At 45.3% G+C, this 21,935-nt stretch overlaps 2 protein-coding genes and 1 non-coding gene across 3 annotated transcripts in view; all 3 read right to left on the bottom strand.

Moving 5' to 3' along the window:
* Window positions 1-284: 284 nt before the first annotated feature.
* tomm20a (translocase of outer mitochondrial membrane 20) lies at window positions 285-2,112 on the bottom strand. Its single transcript, XM_047603401.1, has 5 exons — window positions 1,902-2,112; window positions 1,542-1,588; window positions 1,374-1,455; window positions 875-1,017; window positions 285-590 (listed from the first exon to the last, which is right to left on the bottom strand). The coding sequence occupies exons 1-5, from the start codon at window positions 2,023-2,025 to the stop codon at window positions 546-548; spliced, it is 441 nt and encodes a 146-aa protein (XP_047459357.1). The 5' UTR covers window positions 2,026-2,112; the 3' UTR covers window positions 285-545.
* On the bottom strand, window positions 690-825 carry LOC125019364. Its single transcript, XR_007114060.1, has one exon. It is a non-coding gene; the product is annotated as a small nucleolar RNA SNORA14 (small nucleolar RNA).
* A 367-nt stretch (window positions 2,113-2,479) lies between the features above and the next one.
* Window positions 2,480-21,935, bottom strand: part of arid4b (AT-rich interaction domain 4B) — a 39,250-nt gene continuing 19,794 nt past the window's right edge. The window contains exons 8-24 of the mRNA XM_047603403.1: window positions 20,038-20,179; window positions 18,876-18,955; window positions 14,599-14,675; window positions 13,747-13,895; window positions 13,593-13,665; window positions 13,056-13,150; window positions 12,851-12,948; window positions 12,443-12,641; window positions 12,118-12,362; window positions 9,306-9,488; window positions 8,209-8,293; window positions 7,913-8,120; window positions 6,542-7,780; window positions 6,278-6,388; window positions 5,835-6,059; window positions 5,576-5,722; window positions 2,480-4,783 (exon numbers count right to left, since the gene is read on the bottom strand). Of these exons, the coding sequence (XP_047459359.1) occupies window positions 4,632-4,783; window positions 5,576-5,722; window positions 5,835-6,059; window positions 6,278-6,388; window positions 6,542-7,780; window positions 7,913-8,120; window positions 8,209-8,293; window positions 9,306-9,488; window positions 12,118-12,362; window positions 12,443-12,641; window positions 12,851-12,948; window positions 13,056-13,150; window positions 13,593-13,665; window positions 13,747-13,895; window positions 14,599-14,675; window positions 18,876-18,955; window positions 20,038-20,179 (3,508 nt within the window). The 3' untranslated portion in view covers window positions 2,480-4,631. The remainder of the gene's footprint in view (window positions 4,784-5,575; window positions 5,723-5,834; window positions 6,060-6,277; window positions 6,389-6,541; window positions 7,781-7,912; window positions 8,121-8,208; window positions 8,294-9,305; window positions 9,489-12,117; window positions 12,363-12,442; window positions 12,642-12,850; window positions 12,949-13,055; window positions 13,151-13,592; window positions 13,666-13,746; window positions 13,896-14,598; window positions 14,676-18,875; window positions 18,956-20,037; window positions 20,180-21,935) is intronic.

Raw genomic sequence — 21,935 nt, 5'->3', positions numbered from 1 at the left:
TGGTACCACAGTGTGTTCCAACACTTGCTTTTATGCAGACACAGGGGGTTGTAAGTAATCAAGAAAAGTTGGAACACTTGTAGGAATTAGTAGCACCAGCTTTCAAGACTGATTCAACCTTCATTGCTGCAGAACAGCTTTAAATTGTGAACCCACTTCATGTTCCCTGAAATGTACATTATTTTTCAGTTTTGGGTAACCAAACCTTTTTTTAACTATTAAGCTATTCATTTGGGCTTGCATGACTTAAATTGCAATAAATAACTGGAAACATTAGGGTGTTCTAAAACATTTGACCGGTAGTGTACATTTAATCAACTGTAATGAATATCGGCAACACCTGGCCTTAACACAATTACCTTTCAAGGAAAATATATACAGTACATGGACAGCTAGAAAACAAGAAGGAATGTGTTTTACATGTCCCAGAAGAGTAACCGTTCAGTGTCCTCCATGTTCACACACACAGTCACGGTGCCAAGCAGTTTAAGTGCTCGAAATCCCTTTAACAGAGCGGTACTAGCAGACTTCCACCTCACACACACTCATTCGACGTCATCTTCTGATAAAGACTGGGAGCTGATGAGTCGCTAAAAAAAGAAAACAGGAAAGGATCTTTCAGAGGTCAAGTCTAAAAGTCAATAGATGTCAAACCGTCAATAACCAGCTCCTGTTTCTAATGTTCGGACTTTTGTCTTAGAGGTGAAATAACTAGGAGCTACAGACACACAGCTCTCAGTTTTGGATAATTCTAAGATTGCTGTTGCATCCTTTCTTGTCCCAGAGACCACTAAAGTGTAACTGGGGGGTTTATTAAGGATGCTTTAAGAACCAGGCTGCAGCAATAAATTGGGAAATGCAGGAGAACTCTTACCTGGCTGATGCTGGGTAGTTTTGTGAGGAGCATTTGGAAAACTGGGGGAGGCAGCGTCTGCTGGAGAACCTGGAGCAGCTGCTGAGGTTGTCCACATACTGCAATGGCATTGGTCAGATGGTCTACGCCCTTCTCAAATTCACCTGGGTTTGGAAAAAAAAAGATGGCAGAAATGAAGCGAGAAGCAACAGGAGTTGTGTGCCTTTGATCTGTCTTGAATTGTCCGTTTATGCGGTTTTAAACGTGGATTTTGACCAGTTTTAAACAGATCTGCCCAAATTGGGACAATAAAGACTTTCTATTCTAAAGATTTTACAATAACATTTCAGTGCATTATAATCAAAGAAGGGCTGAAATAATCACAAGGCCCTGCACTGGTTGTGCTGGTAAATAACTTATGTGTACTTCACATTTTACAACCGTGTGTATCAAGCACAGGAAGCAAACTTACACACTGTGAGTTTTATGTGAATAAACAGTAACCAGACATGTTGCAAACCTTGTGCCAGGAGCTCCTCTCCCAGTTGGATTTCCTCCAAGAAGAATTTCTGGACAGCTTCCGCGTCCTTCAAGTCGGGCAGCTTCAAAGTCAACACACAAAGTGTCAGAAATACAAGTATAAAAAAAATATTATAATGTGCTGTAACTGTTGGGTTTTTAATCTCACCTTTGACAGTCCGGACTTCTCACTAGAAACCTTCTGCCGTCTTCTACCTGTGAGAGAAACGAGCCTTTTAGTCTGGACTTATCAAACCAGGAGCACATGGTTACGTGACATGTGACACACATCAGTTTATATCAGCAACATATCTGAGCAAAATAAAAATAAAATAAATAAAACATGCGAGATCTTATGTTGCCGCACGTTATTATGTGAATAACAGAATATAACATTGCTCTTTATGCTTTCTATATCATTTAAGTATTTTTCATGTGCCCTGTCCATGCAGTGTGTTCGCCCCATGTAAGCTAACGTGCTACGGTTGCTAAGTTGAGCTAATTCCCCCCCCTTAGACCCGACACTTACGTTCACGCAGCTTTTCCTTGAAGCGGGGGTCACTTCGCCGCTTTCTGTCAAAATAAACACAATATGCGATGAAAAGGGCTCCGCACACGCCGGCAAGTACCGCGCTCGTCCTGCCGCTCACCATATCTGAAACTATTAACAAACCCGCAGCGGACCTGCAGCAGACTAGCTGGCTAGCAGGTGGCACGCTAAGGAAGTGCGTAACTCGTGACGTAACGCGTGTCGACGGTATCCATATCCGGGTAACTACGAGGCATTTTTATATAGTTTAGTAAATAAAATAAAATAAAAAAAAAAAAACACCCCCTACAGTAATTAATTCAGCTAATGTATTTATACTGTATATTATTTTTTAAATTGATTTAAATTTAATTAGGTTACCAGAGTAATCTTTAAAATAAAATATAAAGAGCCGTTTTAATGTGATAGTCAAGTTAAAAAAAAAAAAAAAAAAAAACGATTTGCAAAATAACTCCAGATTCCCAGATACAGCATAAGGATTTAAAAATATTCAAGTAAAATAAAAGCACCTTTAAAGCTGTACTTAATTACCAAACTCCACCAAAAGACACACAGAGTACTTCACAAACTATGGCATTTATTTCAAACAGAGGCTTCTGCTTTGCTTACATTTTTACAATAAATTACACACTGACCATCATCAGATGAGCCTAATAAATACTATTGAGCATTTTTCAATAAGCTCCATTGCTCTCTCTTTATCTATAACGCGGACTGTTTTCCATATACATGTTCGCACAGCTTCAGCTTCAGGCCACGTACAGGTTCGGAAAACAACAAATCAGCCGCATGGTTCGCCACCGTTCTCCTCTTTAAGAGCACAAGCTACAGAAAAAACAAAACGGAATACAAACTAAAGCAAACGTGAAATTAAAAAAGGAAAAGAAAAAAAAAATAAGAAAAAGCTACTTAAACTGATGAAATAGGCCAAACAACAACAACAAAAAGAACTCAAGTGAACTGAGATAAAGAGGACAAAAGGGGAGGAGGGGGTGGGGGGGACAAACATGCTGTAACCCTCAGTATTTACACTCTAACTACAGTTAAAACCGTAAAACTGTCTGTACAGAAAAGTACATGTTATTAACAGTGCGAGATATTAAATAGCTTGACTCAAAACACTTCTCAATATACAAATGTATAACAAAAGCATACAATTACATACAAGTGCCAAACAAAATGTAACTTCAGGTTATCATACAGTAGGGGGTCTATACAAAGGAAACACTGGAGATGTCTTCAGAAATGTATACACATACGTCACTCTATGATATAAATGCACATTTACAATATCTCTACCTTTATTGTGGTCATAGTACAGGAAACAGAACCAAAGTTTTTTTTTGGTAGGGGTGAGTATGAGACGAAAGCCCACGTGCCGCTTTTGATTTGCGAGTCAAATGCCAAGAATGAAATTATGCTTTAATTACTGAAGCAAAAATGGAACTTAAATAACTTCACGTAGTTTGAAACATTGCGAATGTGTGAACTGAGTACTGAGAAACGTACTGCGAGCATCTCCTATGGCTGCACTTCAAGTTAACTTGATCCAGCTGCAGATGTGCATCGATGAATCTTCAGCGAAGGACGATGGGACAGAGCGGGTGATGAAAACGTAACCAAATAAAGCGGATGGGCTTTAAGAACTATGATGAAGTAATGTGACCATTGCATTCACCACCACCACCACCTCCTCCTCCTCCTCCTCCATCATTGCACATTTTATACTGCCAAACTCAACAAGCTGGATGAGTATTCAGTAGTAGATTACATGTGATCCAGTTCAGGAGTTCTGCTTTTACAATTATAATTCTTAACTAGACCCAGACGCTGATAACATCCATTTCACCTGTCAGACTTAGCCCTTCACTGCCTGCTCACGCACACAGATTTCCTCGGACTTTTACATAAGGAACACGCAATTTCAGTGACCCTTTGATTTGAGAAGAGGATCAGGTTTAAAAAAGAAAAAAAAAAGAAGTGCTGTCCTTTCTCAAAGTGCCCCATGGAGAAGAATAAAAAGGCACTACAGTATCATTCCATATTCATCCACTGAGGCTGTCAGTGAACCTATGATGGTCTGAAACCTAATCACCTCTATCACTCAAACATGTACAGGACCACATGCCTGTACGTTAGAGGACCCTCGTCAACCCCGTTCAGGTTTAACCACATAAAGGCCTATTTTCATTTTTATTTTTATTTATTTTTTTTAAATGAAGGTGGACAGAGAAACGTGGCAAAGTTACCTTTCGTATGCCCTTAATGCCAATGTGGCAGTGTTCCTCTGAATTCCCCGTGACAACGCGGCAAGCACAAGCTTGATCACAGAGGGATCATCACTGGAAATTGTCCCTTACCAATACAACGTTTAACAATTATTGCTTGCAAAAAACAATTCTTGTAAATATTCAATTAAGAAGAGCGCAAAAGACAATTGCGTATATTTTTTTTTGACAAATTTCATCCCCCTACACAATCTTCATAAAAGTGCACTTAAGTGCCGTTAGCTTGCCAAGGAAACAGTTGTCAGTAAAAAATAGTGCTTGTTTCTTGTTTTTGTCTCTGGTCTGGTTTTTGTGCCCCAGTAGTTACAGTATGTAGGTTGATTCGACCGCCCCCCCCCGGCCGACTGGAGAGAGGGCGGCGGGCGACCCCAGGGTGCTGGTTAAGTGCTTAGTGCGGTGGCTCCTTGCTGGTTTCGTCCTGTCACCTGCACTCCACTGATACCCCAGAGTTCTGAGATGAGGAGGATGAGGATGATACCGGGGGGTCGGCCAGCGTCAGCATGACCGCCGCAGTCAGCGAGCTGGAGGACGGTGAGGAGGAGGAGGATGACGACGAGGAAGCAGCCACTGTGCCTGCAGAACACAAACAAGAGTTTAGTTACGGACGGTTTTGACGCACGTGTGTAGATATCACAGAGCTGCTAGTGTGTTCTCGTTCAACTTCTAACAACAAGCATTAATGGTTTAATACACAGGTGTCAAACATAAGGCCCGCGGGCCAAAAGCGGCCCGCCAGAAGGTCCTAATCCGGCCCTAATCTTAGGGTTCACACAGATTTAACATAACACAACACTGAGACCCAGAACTATGCAGACATCGCACTTCTTTTTCTTAAGAGATGTCCGGTTATTCGTTACATGTTTTGTAACAGTGCAGTTCATTAAATTTAAACACTTTCAAATCCTAAATAAACTGGTAACCGAAACGCCTACATTTTGAAATTCCTTTTGAATATCTCTCATGAGGTGGTTTTTCCAGACGTATAGATATAAAAAAAATTTCCGCAAAAGTGCAATGGAAACACTTTTGGCGCCGTCCCCCATCACAGGCGTCACCGGAGATGATGCAGGGGGTCATGTGACCATATGAAGTTTCAAAAATTTTAGAAATATCGCTTTTATTTTGCAAAATGCTGTAGTGGAAACGCAGCTATGATGTGCTTCCATGCACTAAAACAAAAGGAAACAATTTGGAGTTGTCGTGATTTGTAGATTGATACGCCGTTGTATTATTTGTCCGGCCCCTTAGAGATCAAATTGTGCTCTATGTGGCCCCTGAACTGAACTGACTTCGACACCCCTGGTTTAATAAATTTGCCAAACTACTCATCCCGGTTATTCCTAGTGAGTAAAAAGGCCGACTCACTTTCCCGCTCCTTCTTCTTCATGCGCTTTCGTCGTCTGTCAATAGAGGCCACCTCAGACTTGAGGGAGAGGTAGTGATTTCTGATGTCCTGCAGCTTCTCCTGAAGAAAAGAAATCCTCTCCAGGCTGCTCATCTTTTCCAGATCAGCTATGTGGAGAAAGCCCAGGTCAGGTGAGGTTGCCCGACACAACATAAAAGCCACAGCAGATAAATACAGTTTCCTTCAATCTGCCATTATGCGAGTTAGTTTGACACTTACACATCTGGAAACTCCACTTGTAGACACGTGGCGATCTTCCGTGGTGGTCTCGATGCGTGCCGTGATCTACGTCACCTTGCTTGTGGTACTTATGGCTCGAAGGCGGAGATCGTCCGTGACACTTGGGCGAGGTGGCAGCCTTCAGGTCAGATGGGTTGTTCTTAGAGGCAGTTGTTTTGGCAGTGCCCTCAACAACAGACTGGTCCTCACTGTCACTGCTGTTGGCTGGAGGAGGGGGAGATGGGAAGATAGCAGAGATGAAAAAAAAAAAAAAAAAAACAGCAGGCAAAACCTAATTTCCTTTCCCATCTGGAATCTGTAATATCATATCAGGAAAGCAAGTCAATGTGAAATAGAAATTCCGCGGCTGGTGAAAGTACTGCTGGCATTTGAAATGAGAAGGTGAGCGAGGTGTCAGCAGTTCCATCTACAGCTGCTCCTACCTGTTTTCCTATTCTTTTTGGGAGGCACACCTAGGCTCTTGCGGTTTGGCTTGTGTTTCTTTGAGGCTCCACCTGCCTGTGATTCTTTCTGCCGCTTCTGACTCGCAGACACTACAAAGACATCGGAAGAAAACAGTGAGGGAACGAGCAGACTGAGGAATGAGTTGTCACTTCGCGTTTCTTCACTATTCCACTCAAAGCAAAATAATGAATTCTGTCACTGGAAAACTAAGCCTGATAAAGTCGATTTGCTTGTATTTGTACCTTTGGACTTCTGCTCAATCTCCTGCTGGCTGCCGCTGCTCAGCTCGAGGCTGCAGCTGCTGCTGCTGTTGCACAAGAGGCTGACGTCGAACACCTTCGAGGGGGAACCTGCCCCTTCCTCCTGAGGGAGCTCCTGCAGCTCCCCGCCCAGACTCTCGACCTCCACCGTGCTGCTGTCCGTCTCGCTGCGCCCGCCTGCCACCTCCTCTTGCGTGGGTCCTGGGGGAAGAGCGTCAGACGCTGGCTCTGAAGGCATGGCGGGGGGTAGGGACGGCGGCGGGGAGGAAGGCTGCACTTGAGTGGAGTCTTCCACAACACTGCCTCCTCCTGAGGGCGACTCAGGCGTCGTTGGCGGCGTGTTGAGCACGGAGTTGCTGCCGCTGCTCGGAAACTCCTGCAGCTTGTCGTTCTCCGCGGGCTCCTCCGAGGCTTCGTCCTCAGCTCCGGCGTCCTGTGCAGCGCTGGGCTCCTCCAGGCACGAGGGCACTGGCGGCGGAGGAGAATTCGCGGCCTCCGTGTCTGAGTCGGAGAACAACTCTTTGAGAGTCTTCTTGGGCCACTGGGCCTGGATGCTGGACCACACGTCCTTTTGGCCTTTGGGGCGAACGGCAGCCCTCTCCTCTGCGTTCCCCGACACTTTGGGCTTCTTTTCAGGAATGTCCCAGAAGCCAGCTTGTCTGCTGGCTTTGTTCTTCTCCTTCATCCCGTTGTACTTCTTGGAAGGGGAACCTTTGGTTTTAGGGCGACTTCGCTCACCTTCCTCAGTCTGGGACTCCGGCGGCGCCGCGCCCTCCTCATCTGAACTGCTGCTGGATGACGCCCCCCTGTCTTCTCCGGGACCAGCTGCTCTCTCCTCCAGTTTCCTGGGGGAGCCCCCAGGCAGCCAGTCAGCGCTCCTGGTGCTCCTGGTCTTAGCTTTGGATTGGCCTCTAGGGGTCCTCTCTGCTGCACCGTCTGCTTTCCTCTTCCTGGTGCTCGCCTCTCCCTCCAACTCCGGTTGGCTTCGGCGCTTCCCGGCGTCCGCGCTCTCCGCGCTGACCACTTCCTGACTCTTTGCTGAGGCCGGAGGAGGTTTGGGTGCCTCAGAGGGCGCCCCGCTCTCCCAGCGCTCTGATATTTGGGGCGGCTCGTGCGGGCCCTTTCTGAGGCTGCCACGGCAACCCGGCCGGTCTCCCTCATTATGCTCCCCCTCCTCATCCTCCTGCTCGTGCTCGCTTTCGTCGGTGGACATCTCAGAGGCTGAGGCAAACAAGACAGAGCTTCTGTTAGTTTCTGCAGGACATCTACAGACTTAATAAACCACTTCAGAGTGAAACAGTCCTAATCTGCTTTGAGTGTGCATGAGGACTACAGGCTAATGAGTGTTGCTACCTTGCAGGCCATTGAGGATAGAAGTAATTTCTATAGACTTGACTGGAGACTGCTGAGTCCCTTTGTCCTCACCCTCGTCCATCTTGGCAAAGACATCCTGGCTCAGGCCACACTTGGAGCGTGGGACGCGGTTAGTGTTGGACGCGGGGCCGAGGACTTCTCTGTCATTGAGCCTCTCCAACCTGTCACGCTCCCTCTCAGCTTTGTTCTGTCAGGATTTAACAAAGTCAGTGATTCACCTTCGCGACGCCAACGCGGGCTCAAATTAAAAAAGTCACCACACTCCAAAGCCGTACCTTTATTTTTTTGCGGTGCTTTATTTTTGGTACATTCTTATTGGCGGGGCGCACAATCTTGTCTGCTTTGATCCACTCATCATATCTAAAAGTCAAGTACAAAAGACAAGAGAGACAAGTTTCATCATTCGAGGTCTTCGAAGGGGCGCTGAGAAACATCCTCTCACACCACCCACCACACGGACACCTCTAACAGTCTGACCCCGACATGTTGCTGTGGCACAAATTTGCCTCAGCAGCAAAAGAAGAAATCCCATGGTGTTATGTGGAAAAAGACAAACCTTTACGATGAAAGAAAGAAACAATATTTAACACCGACCACCACCACCACCACCACCACCACCACCACACAAATCATATTCAACAGAGTTCCAACGGTACCGAGGGGGCTACTTAGCTCGTATGAGGGGAAATGAAAAAGTTTCACAACATCACACACAACAGACACAATGCAGAGAACATCCCACTGTCTTATATAGAGTGCTAGAGGACCACACAACGACATTGAGACAATGAAATGCTGATTGCACTAGTTAACCTCTGTGTCATGGTACCCTAACACTCTACTTAACACTGCGTTAACCCTGACCCGCTGGGGAGGGGGGAGAGGGTTGAGAGGTAGAGGTGAGTGTAGAAGCACTTTGGTTGGCCTTTTCAGAAGAGATCCAAAGGGGGTAGCTCACATTCAAATATCACAAGGTAGCGTCTAAAAAAAGAAATTGATCACCGCCAGAGTGGTTCAAATTCAGCCTGTCTGTGAATTTAGTTGAGAGACAGACAGCTGGGGGACAGACAGACAGGGGGATTTGGTCAAAACTGAGCGAGGAAGCTGCGGGGGGGGGGGGATCCACATCGACCCGACGCTCAGTTCTGCTTCTGCCACTAGAGGGCCCAGTGTTCTCCACAATCAGAGTACTGACCATGGGACTGGGTCGGATGAAGGCACAATTGTGAGAAAAGGGATGTATCTGTTATGGCTGTGGGAACGCCGGTGTAGCGGTGATCCCGTCATTATTATCATTATTATTATTATTATTATTTTATTTTTAGGGTGAATATATAGACGTTAGGTGATTTCTCCCCAGGTCCTGTCTTACCTGACGTTCCAGCCACAGTAGTGCACCAGGTAGAGCACCTCTCCCCCCTCCACGTCTGCCTCTTTCACAGTGGCCTCGTACGTCTTCAGATTGCGGCCTCGCCCATACCTCACCTGCACCTTCATCCCCGGGGGGTAACACTCAAACTCCTCCCCTTCCTCCCCCTCCTGACTGCTGTCATCCCTGCAAGAAAAACAGTTCAGCACTTCCTGGCCCTAGGCTGGCCCCGTTGAACACCACCCGCCCGCCCGCACCCGTCCACCCGACTCACTACCAGCTGCTAGGAAGCCTGTTTAATTTGCTCCACCCTCGCCTACCCTGTCCCATTACAACACTAGACCGTAATCTATAAAGAAACATCCCATTTTGTCCTGCCTTAGCTCTAGTCCAGTGTGACCTACAGCAAACTGCAGGGTAAACAACTGCATCGTTAACAGTAAACCAGTCAAAGAACAGTACATGGAGAGCAAATAAAACATCATTCTTTCATGGCAAAAAGAAAAATAATCAATCATCATGGGAAATAACACTACGGTTAAGCTATCCAACCTTATGTCCACACGCCAAACACTTGGGATTCTCATTCACACACACACACACTGTAAGAAACAAAGCAGCCACAAGAAGGAGCTAGTGGGAAACAGTCAGGAGATGTCAGAGCTGGGGGCATAAGGGCGGTGCAGGAATGCTGTGCCAGTTAAGTGTTTTTAGGCGCACAGGGGGGGCAGGTTAGCACGGCGGCGAAGCACAACTTGGCAGACAGCGGCAGCAGCAGCTACGGCACTGAGAGGAAGCGCGGCTCATCCAATTTGGTCGGCTGCCACAAAAGAACGGCTACAACACAGCGCTCCACGAGACCCCCTCCCAAAGCTAACTGCTCAGTTAGCATGTGTTTCCTGCAGACAGATCAGTTTTTTTTTTTTAACAGCGGACAAGATGTGAAGTCACCGCACTAACACTGGGGACACTATAGACGTGGCATATCGACTCTGATAAACAAAATAAATAAAAACTAAAGGTCACATGGTAATAAATAGGCGATTGACTATAATGGTCTGCAACCACATGAATGAATGAATGACTGACTACTCTGTTGAGTACTTGGGTCAAAATTGGTTATTTTTAAATGTGCTTTATACATAAAGTGACACTAACATTATTGATAGCTTTTATTTTTTGGTCCCATGTTCTTTAATGTGAAAATATGATGTAACGAGCATTTTTTCAGTTTTAATTTATTTCATAGACGATGCACTTAAAACAATGATTCAAAATGAAAGAATAATTAGAAATAGCTTTTGAAAAATTATTCAAAAGCATTGCTTATGTTACAAATGATGATTTCCATAAAATACACACAATTGAGTCCAGTCTTTGTACATTAGTGTGAATGAAAAGCCAATAAAATAAGAGCCTGGAGAGTCAGTCCTGGTGTACTGCGACAGAGCTTTAAAGTTAAATAACGCTGGAACAGTAAGTAATTAATCGCTGCAACCACATTTTCAACTATATAATTATTTACTGTCATGAATATAAATTAACAGATAATTTTCCCATTTAAGCCAACTGTAAACCAGCTGTCAGAGGCTACGCGGAGTCACGGCGGCTGGAATGATAGAAATGCACTCCAGATTACAGGCTGTAAACATCAAACAGGTTTGATATGATCAGGAGAGCTCAGATCAGATCAGATCCGCGAGGAGATCGTCCACTGCGTGACTCTGTAAACCCTCACAACGCAGCGTGATCTGCGGCGACGGCTGATCTCGACAAAGCCGCAGATCAGGGAGTTAGGATATGACGGTAATCAGCATATTACGGCGTAGTGCGACCGCGGCCGATATAAACTACAGATAGGGAGGTTTCTTACTGCCCCGATCAGTCAGAAACATTCGCCTACGGTGACTGTTAAATGTTTCCTACTGCAGCGTCCTCAGCAGCCCAAACAGACATAACACAACTGTCCCTCCAGAGGGTGAACAAACATGTCTAAACTGGACAGGAAACGACAATAACCACCGAGACCAAAACCGCACCAAACTACCCAGAACAAAACACCAACTCAAAAAAACTCCCCGTTCCTCTACAAGGTTACTGCACCTGAAGTGCTACCTTTTACAACTGGAGGGTTAATGCATCGGTGACAACACTCACACACATGGAACATTTAATAAAGCCGAAACATCAAAAGCCAAAAAGTGAGGGAAGAGACAGGAAGTGTGTGTGTGTGGGGAGGAGGAGGGAGGAGGAGGAAGGGAGGGAAGGGAGACAGAGACGGACAGATCAGGAAAGGACAGAATCAAGAAGAGCACAGCCATGTCGTGTGCGTTGAGTGGGTCAGGCTCGCCGGGGCCAAACAATCCCAGCAAGAGAGAGGAGGAGGAAAGAGAGGGGTAATGAGACGGAGGGACAGAGAGAGCACAGCATGACATGCCGGGTGAAAGGTAGCAGTCAGGCTTTGGTGCTCTAACATGTCTCTGCCAGCTGATGCCGACTAAGCCACGAGAAATAATAATAGCACAGAGGGCAGTGGGTAAGAGCTTAGTTAGAGGAGCAGGTAGAGGTGGATTGTGGGTAACTGGGTATTAGTGTTATTAACGTCAGAAGGATCACTGCTCCTCATCTGTTCATTTTTTTTTTTTTTTTTTTTTTTTTTATTATGACCAAGGAATTTCTCAGGTCCTTTTTAATTGTACGAATACTGATGCAGGAGCCCTTCATGGGAATTGTGTTTGTGCCATGAAGATATATATCTATATATATATATATATATATTTTCTTACTGGAGGGACCATCCCACCAGATCACCTACCCAGAGTTGTCCTGGCTCTCCTGCTCCTCGTCTCCCTCCTGCTTCACGCTGTCGGCTCCGAGGCGAGCCGTCGACGAGCCCTCGTCTGCGTCTCCCTTGTGGGGTCCATCTTCTTCTTCTTCTTCTTCTTCTTCTTCGTCGTCATCGTCGTCGTCGTCGTCGTCTTCCTCGTTTCCGCTTTCCTCTCGGTCGGTTTTCGACGTTTCCGACTCCATTTTGCTTCGGGTCAAATCGGGTTTCTCATCCTGTGGGACATCGAGGCTTTTATTACAGGACGCATGGTCTGGAAAGTGACTTTAATCGCGCGATATTTAGGAGAATGCACCTTGCAGATTGTGGGCTGTGCGCTGCAAGGCTCCGCGTCCGTTTTGGCTTTCTGCTCTTCTGAGACGGACGACGCGGGAGCTGTTCCTCCTGCCTCCTCCTCAGACTTCACCTCCGCCTTAGGAGCCTGCTTCAAAGGGAGGTCCATCCTGAACGTGATGGCAGTGGAGGTGCAGTATTCCTCGAACCCGTACAAGTACCTGCATAATAAGACACGCCTCATTAACGCATACAACATCGTTCCCCGTGTTCAATTCGACGTCTTACACATGCACCGTTAAAAGCTGATAACTGAATTTGCTGTTGACGGGTTTCCATAAAAATAAAAAAAAGTCAGAAAGACTACAGCACATGGAAACCACAGATCAAAGGCTGCATTTTAAAACATCATGGCCGTGGAGCTGCTTACTTGCGGTAAGCACATTTGACGTTGTAGCCAGCGGCTGAGTTGAGCACAGGGATTCCCAGATCTTGATAAACCTGCTTCCAAACAGAGCCGCTTTCAATCTGTCAGAAAATGGAGACAGATGTTCAGAGATGGTCAACATCAAACAAACAAAAAAAATTATAAAAAAGCGCCACCACAGCAGAACGGTCATCAAAGTGACACTCACACTGTCAAAGCCTCCCAGTTTATGCACCAGCCTGTAGAGCTTGAACAGGTTCAGGTTCCTGTAGCCCAGAACAGGCCGCTTGTTGATGGGAGTTCCTGAAGAGAATAAACACGGCATTTAATTAATTATCCACTGTTAAAAATATTTGTTATGTCAGTTTTTTTGGTACAAAAATAATAACAGGCATCAATAACAGGCATGTTTCACAATTTAAATCGGAAAATAAATATAATGGAGTAAAATATTTGGATTTGATGCCGTCCAGAAGGTGAGGAGACAGATGGTGCAGCACCAAATGGACGACATAAACCTCAAATGTGGTTTGTATTTAAATGATATGTCATCACTGGTATTCAGAACATTTTAATGACCAGAAGGAGGAAGTGAAAAAGCAGGAGTATGGGTGGCAAAAAGCTACAGCCAGTATTGTAAAAGTGTAAATAATACAATTAAAAAAAAAAAAAAGAATGTAAGCTGTAAATGCCTGCAGGGTTTTTTGAAGAAACATGTACACACGGATTCTATCTGCACGCTCACCTCTGTCTTCCATGAACTTGTACAGCTGCTGCAGAAAGTTCTCCCGCTCCTCCGGGAACGGCTCCACCTCCTCCTGCAGACAGAAAACAAGTTTGTCGAGGATCGCTCCCGCTCACCGTCCGCAGGGACGAGAGAGCGTCCGCGGAGCACGTACCTCCTCCTCTTCACCGCTGGCATCCTCTTCCTGGTCCTCCTCTTCGTCGTCGTCGTCCTCCTCGCTGCTGGAGCTTTCCTCCTTCACTTCCGTCTTCCAGGCGCCCGGCACGACCAACTGCTGCTGGAACTCCAAGGCCGCGTCCAGAGCTGTCACATGCAGACATTATTAACCAAACTGGAACAAGCACAGAAGCCTCAGGATAAAAGTAGAGCAGTTCAAACACTTTGAATTAGAACGAGTTTATACAGCAAGCTCTGCTGATTACATGTTGTAAGTAATGTCTCTTGTAATATAATAATACATCCACACAAAGGGAAGGCGCTACGAAAAGAATCAAAAGACGAGCGGCATGAAAATCTGTCCGTATTTGCAGTGACGCAGAGCAGCAGAAGCATTCAGCCACAATGTCACAGGTGGGTTTAAGTAGCAGCTAACAACCTTGGCAGATGCTTGTTTTACGCTTTTAGGATGCGGAAAATATCACAGTTGTGAGTCAACCACCTGTGAATACCAAGACTGAGATAATGCAAAGCTGTTTCCTCGCCATAATTACGAGAGAGTAAGAGCTCTGCAGCAGGAGGAAAAAAAAAAAAAAAAAGAGCGGCACCATATAAAAAGCCTGGTGAAGACTTCAAATAAAAATAGACTCGGCAGTGACAGCAGCACTCCGCTGCTTCCCCCAGAACAAAAACAAAACTTCTCCTCCTGCAGTCCGCCTCGCTGCAACACATTCTGTGAGCCTGTTCTGCCAAGTGTGTCAACACGCAGGCCAGCCCACAGATGTCAGGGAGTAGGTATGCAGTCTGCACCAGATCTGTAGGAATCCCAGAGCTTCACTTTTAAACTCACCGGGTTTGAGCCCCGCGTCGGCTTTCGGAGGACAATCGCTGTTCATCTCGCGGACGTCCTTCCGCAGCACCATGTAACTGCAAAACACAGAGACTCCTGATGAAAATGTGCACGGAAAAGACATGATGTGGACCGAGCGTCGCTTCAGCTCTGGCGAATTTTTGTTTTCTTGAAACGCGGTCATGACTATGACGAGGAGCGGCAACGAGCCCCCCCGCCCGCGCTTTTTTCGAGTTTCTAGTATTTCAGCCGAGCACCGGCAACGACCGCAAATCCCGGGCAGACACGCACGGTCATGGCTGCAATCGCCGCCTTCGCTCTTAATAACATCTCAGCAGCAGCTGGGCAAAGTGTTGGCGATTTGGCAGATAGATGGATCAGCGGAGCTTGTAAGCTGAAGGCAGTCAGGGAGGCTTGGCTGGCGTGCAAGAGAGACGATTTGCCGTGGTGTCCGTGGGTAGCTGAGCCGATCCAATGACTAGATTTGTCATGGAGGGAAATTTTTTTAAAAGGAGCTAAAAGCGCTCGTGCCGCCGGAGACAAAGAGCCTGGTTCGCTTCCCGTAGATAATCACTCGCAAATTTGAGCCGAGTATAGTGGGGAGACACCTGTTTGCGTTCAAATGCGAAACATGGTTATTTGTCAATGTGTCCGGCTTAAAGTTAAACGCGGCTAAACAGCATTCACGCTAAACGCTCTGTGAAGCCGTAGGTACAAAGAGCAGTGATTTAAATGCTAATGTCCTCAAGTTAATTAAATCTAAGCAGTAGGTAGCTGAGGCGTACAGGAATGCTATTAGTTTTGCAGGTACTGTATATTATGACAAACTACATATTTGACCTGACGATGGCGCTAGATGTAAAAGTCAAGGGAGTAGAGTTTATCCTCTATACATATAACACATTTTGTGACAAATCATCCAGTAGCCGTCGAGACATTTCACCCCGGACCACGAGTGTCAGTCTCGTCGTGCAGCTAGAGGGAAAAAAAATCAATGGATCATCAAAGTCAGTACGATACATCCTCTGGGCAACGTTAATGTCCCCCGTGACATGATGGGCAACGGGGCGGGGTGCGCCGCGGACAGACCGCACGTCAAGGGCTAACGCGAAGAGACAGACAACCATTAATATTCACATTCACACTTACGGCCAATTAAGAGGCCTAACATGCATGGTTTTGGACTTTAGGGGGAAGCACCCAGATGCACCGCAGCTACATGCTATTAGTCCGACTAAATAAGTAAAGAAATAAGGTGTAGAGAAGCGCAGCGGTCAGACAGACACCATGAATAAATGTAACTATTTAGCTTCTAATTTATTCTAAAGCTGGAATTATTTGACATCACTGCGTACTGGCCCTGTTCAGACCTGGTCTTGGGTTATCTGATCATAAGTGAGTGGCTCTTGTGTACACACACAGCATTAAAATTCGTCTCGAGTAGCCACTCGCGATCAGATCTCAGTCTCGAGTTCAACATGCAAATACATACAGACTCAAAGCGATGCCACCGCCGTCTCAGGACAATGACAGCGCGCATGGAAATGTGATAGCGGGTGTGTAATGTAATGAGCTGTGAAGTGTCCCGCACTCACCGAAAGCACACATCTTAACTTACTGTTTATTTATCTCCACCCTGATGTATTTTTTTTTTTTTTTTTGAGAGACTTGGACAAAGCTCATATTGTAATACGAATCCTGGAAGCTTCCGCGTGCACTGCAATGTCACCGCTGAGCTTTGCGAAGGACAAATCACCAGTAATGAAGGTGAATAACGTCCCTGATCATTGCTGAGGAAATATAGAAACTTAGTTTGTTATACACTACATGAACATGAACTAACCAACCGTCAACACATTTCTGATGACAGCGTAACACATGGGCTACTAAGGTTGATAATATAGTGAAAAATATTTTTAAAAGCTGCACTTTACTGTGATTTTCTCTTTTAAAAGTCATTGTGTGTGTGTGTTTTTTTTTGAATGAATGATATATCATATTGTGATGCATCCTTAGTGTGTTCACATAAATACCTAAAACAGGTCAACTATGATCTAATCTCTCAGGATTCCATCTGACAAGGCATCTAGCTCACTTATCTCATCAAGTGTCTCAACTAAACGGCCTTTTCGTTTAGATCAGTTTAAATCTGAGCATAAATATTACAGGGTGCATGATGAAACAGTAACATAAGCGTAAGCACAACAAGCACATCCAGTGTATGATTCAACTCTGCAGCCCACTTTTTCTGTATACGTCAACAGCAGAGACGGGTTTGCAGCAACAAAATACCGACACGGCGTCTGTTTCAATGGTTACTACGGCAACCAGATCTGACCGAGTAAGAATAGCCACTTCCCTAAAGCTCACGCCCTCGCTCTGGATGTGCCCTTGGTTTTCCCTAAAAATGTTTTCCCGAGCCATTGTTGTCGAAAGGCGCGCTGAGCGGTTATCGCTAACGATACCAGACCCTCCAGAGGAAACCGAGCGCGCTGACCCCCGACGCAGCGCTGCGGAGGTCACGCGGCTTATGGATGCAACGAGTTAGAATAACTCGATGGTAATAGGCAACGAGAGGCCCGAGGTAAATGATAAAAAAAATAAATAAAAATTGGTAAAACAAACAGTGTGTCTGTGTTATGAAAGAATGGAAACACACTTGAAAGTAGTGTAAGCACACACAGGGCTAAAGGAAATGATGCAGCATTAACAAAAAGAGGATGTATTCTCAGCAATAATTACATGGAGAAGATGCTGAATTTTTTGCTGCGTCTCAGAAATACTCATATCCTGTATATACATATAAATAAACTTTCCTCTACAGCCTTTGATAGAGCAAACTTAACATAAAGAGACATGCCTATATATACCGTCTATTATTTGTTATTCCATCCACGTAAAAGCAACACGATTGGAGGGAAACAAACCTGAAAATCTCATTAACGACGTATAGATTTTCTTACTTCTTACATTGTTATTTCTTGCACTCAGTCCTGGGAGCACCATTCTGATTTCAATGAGTGTAATCAAACTCAAGCAGAACGGAGGGGAAAACTCCCCCGGTGCCACTTAATTTGCAAGAAAAGTATCATAGGAAGTCGAAGGGGTCAGAGAGGAAATACTCCGCAAGTTTATGACTTCCAGCTCTTCTCTGATTTATCTTATCCCTCTCATCAGCTTGACCCTTCACCTGACTATTAGCCAGACTACAAGTGATAAGACTTCCTGCGCAGCAAATATGTCCTCGGCTGCAGATTAAGAGCCACGGCGGTGACTTGCGGAGGATAACGCAGATTAAAGAATACATCAAGGCTGTTTTGTCACTTGTGGAATTCAAACAGACAGAAGAGTTGTTTTTGGAACAGCAAACAAACATCACATTAATTTATGTTGAGCGTGGGCTACGCTTCTTCCCACGTACAGACAGACTGCAGTAACAAACTGCCAGCTGAGTGCAGACTCTTGACAGGACTTATTTCTATTTATTTATTTCTGTCTTCACCACAGACGAAACAATCTGGTGGCTGTGTGGTCCCACGCTGAAGGCAGGCCGCAGGGAAGCTGCACTACCTTCCCTTACCAGTAACTCACAGCCTCGGGACAAACACAGTGAGGCTGCCCAGCGCTGCCAGAGAAAGCACATGGTATCTGGTTGGGAGATCTCAACAAATCAGCTTCTAATCTTCTAATCTGTTGGTTCTTAAACAGGGTGTCATGGGTGACCAGGGGCAGAAAGTCGGAGACAAACCAAGTTGTAGGAAATTAAAATAGATGCTTCAAGAGACAATTGGCAGTGGGGAGTGAACTTTTTTGGCTTCTCAAGTGGGATGTGATAGAAAACGTTTGAGGACCACTGCTCTGATCCATAAATCACAGTCATCTTCAAAACATACACAATTAAGCAATCTATACTAATGAATTTTGCCTTGTCTGAGATTTCCTACATAAATAATAAATAATTAATAAAAAATCTGTAACATTTGCAAATATTATACTTCTACAGCCATCTAGTGTCATTCTTTCTGCAACCTGACGTACAGAAAATGAATGACAACTTCATTTATCGCATACAAATGCTAATCACTTTTCCTGGCACAGATTTAAATGATATTCTTTAGTTGAAGTCAAATCACATGGCCTAACTTCTCTTTTACTTTATAGTAGCGGAAACGTGCATCAATGATCTATGACGGATGATATAATGACAGTCACTGGCGTGACCCCACTTGATGCAACATGGTGTAAACTGGGCTTTCAGCTCATTAATGATGACTCACAATTTTCCATCCTTGAAAGAGCGGACGAAGATGTTGTCCCTCTTCACAGTCATGTCTTCGTGGCAGTCCGGGGAGATGACCTTGTTGCGGGGAAAAAAAAAAAAAAAACGAGAGACAGTCAGAATGAGGTGGCACCGCGAGTGTGTGTGTGACAAGTACCAAGACGAAGAGGAGAGAAGTGTCAGAATACGAGGCCTAATAGTTTCAGCAAAAGGCCACGGTGATTTATTGCAAAAGATGCTGTTTGTGAAACAAAAACAAACGCGCAACGGGGATGAAGAACGATGCGCAAGGGGTGTGTACCCTTCTAACAGCATGTGCTGTTGCTGTTTACTGGATTTCAGAGGCACAACAGCGCGAGCCGCCAGGGTTTAACCCAGAGGAAGCAGCGCTGCCATTACGGAGATCTGATTTCCACCAGAGCTCGGTCTGCTCTGTGTATAAAGCGCACAGAGGCTTGAAGGGTGGATGCTTCTACTTGATCACTATGAGTCACACTCGCTCTGTGATCCCGCTTCGTCCTCCGTCACATAGGCTGCGCTGCGAACGTAATCGCACAGCTCACACATTCAGAGGTGTTTCTCCCGGTTTCTATTTAACTAGGTCATTGCAAAGGACACAGTTTGCCACAGCTATGCATCATCTGTTGCGCGAGGCATCTACTAGTGCACTACTCCACCCCTCTGCCATACGATAGCAGTGTAAACAGTGACAGGCGACTGTGTAATGTACTCCTCTGGACTGTCACAAGGAGGCAGCGTGGAGTTCGGTCAACAAACAGCCAAGAACAACAAATCCTGGAGGAGGAGCCTCGGTGACTACAGAGTTAAAGGGACAGCTTTCCCTCACCCGGGCCCTTTTCTCCCAGGTCTACTTTTAACATGACACACAAGAAACCATTTCATAATGTGCCAACGGTGACAGAGCAGGCAGGGTGGACACAAGCGGATGGGAAAACATTGATAACATGCACAGATAGATGTGCTACTGCGGAAAGTTTGTCCTCTTTTTTTTATTTCATTTTGTTTTAGGTGATGTCTAATCCAATACCATAATCCTGCTGAGTGCTGAGGTTACGTAAGCAGGCGTTTTGATGAAGGGGCGACAATGCGTGTGACCGTTTCTTCACAGTGATGCAGCAAAAGACGGCTTAAGAGCTCACCAGAGCAGGGTACCACGTAGTCTTCTTCTTGTCCCCGGTGGCGACCCCCTCCACGCAGACCACTTTGCCAAACAGATCTTCATTCTGCCGCTGATCGCTCTCCTCCTCTTCGCTGGAGGATGAAGACAACTCCTCCTCTTGACTGCGGGAGGAAAAGGACAGTTTGCTCAATGGACCGCACTTTGGAAAGCTATGGTGAGCATGAAGACACTTGTAAATAATTTATTTATCAATCAGCACATCAACTAAACCTACTACCACGTTAAAGGTGTAGACAGGTTGAGCTAAAAGACGTCCGATAATCAGAACTGGTCAACAGATCAGCAGTGAGCCCTCAGTGTTTATGCTTCATGTCATTCCCCTGCTCTCTTTTCCACATTCCCTGTCACGCCACTGTCTCAAATAAAAGCACAAAAGGGCCAAAAATAAATCTTAAAAAAGAAAGAAAATGGCTGAGCGGTTGACTAAAATTCTTTGCTGGAAATAAACTTGTTGCCGTTCCAGAGGATAATCTGATTTATTTCTGCGAGGGCTGACATTTGATTGATGAACAGTCAACTTATCTGCTTTTATTCACACAAGAGTAACGCCGCTGTATAAAAAGAGCGCACAGAACCACAAAGTGAGCGGCATGTCGTAATGAATCCGTGCTCTAGATGAAGAAAAATAAAATGCTTTGCGTGTGTGTGTGTGTGTGGGTCCGTCTTCATAAAGACAGGCGGAAGATTTCTCCTGCTAGAAGCTGCTACGGCGCAACAAACCCTCCACGCACGTTCTGCGCTTATTATGCAGCGTAATGAAACATGAGGCTTGTGCTACTGATGAGCTTACTCATTAGGATCAGTGCATTAAGGAGCAGGCTCGCTGCAGACTGACAGCCATGTCTCCGAGCGATCATGCGAGCGGCACCGGCGGGCAAACCGATCTTCCGTCCTCTTCTGGGGTTCAGCTCTGAGCACAACTCTATGTCCATGTACACACACAGTGTCTGGCACAAACTCGAGAGCAGTAAATCAGCCAGGCTGCTACTACTACTACTACTATTACTACAACAACATCAACATCAAACATCAAAGTCATAAACAAAGCACTCTAACTACTCAATGGAGGAGAGACCGCCATTGATTTAGGTTTAGTTTTTTCCACCCACGTTGATGGTGGTTGCAAGAAATGTCCTGACAGCTATTATTACTTTCGCTTTCCATCAGCAGCGGTATTAGCCTAGCCTTCTGTAAAGACTGGAGACAGGCGAAAGGTCACCAAATCTTCCTACAGTGATGTGTAAAAACGTCAACGAATAACTTTTTTTTTTTTTTTTTTTTTTAAATACGTGCACAAATCGAGCTATAACAGAACCACTTCTTGGCAACTACTCCTTCCAAAACACATTTCCTCATTCATGTCTCTCAGCAGCCGGACAAGAAAATTCTCTCTTGTTCTGCCTCCGACAAACCATCTGCTCAGATGTATTCTCCAGTTTTCATGTTGTAGTGTTTTTTTTTTTGTTTTTTTTTTAAACACACTGTTGACTAGTGGTTTGGTGGAATAGTTACAAACATAATGCAAACACACCGACGCACAGGTATAAATGCTTTCGCATGCACAGCCACCTACAGCGTAGGCTCCACGCGGACCGGCTGCAGGAGTATAAACTGAGCTTTACAGTCTCCGCTGATCAACTGGCAAACTCACAGATAAACAAACAAATCTGTTTCATGTCTTCATGCAAAGCTAACAGGCTGCATATTTAAGCTACAGAAGAGGGAGAACTATCCATTATTCTCTCAGCAATAAAGCCAACTGAGATGTTAACCCAAAAAAAAAAAAAAAATGAAAAGCTCGTCCTTCAAACAGCCAACGCTTTGTTTTTCCAGTCATCTCAATCCATAAAAACTCTC

Source organism: Mugil cephalus, chromosome 13 (assembly GCF_022458985.1).
Source record: "Mugil cephalus isolate CIBA_MC_2020 chromosome 13, CIBA_Mcephalus_1.1, whole genome shotgun sequence".
Taxonomy (NCBI): Eukaryota; Metazoa; Chordata; class Actinopteri; order Mugiliformes; family Mugilidae; genus Mugil; species Mugil cephalus.
The sequence above is the reverse complement of the archived record's forward strand: the minus strand, read 5'-3'. Positions and strand labels throughout refer to the sequence as shown.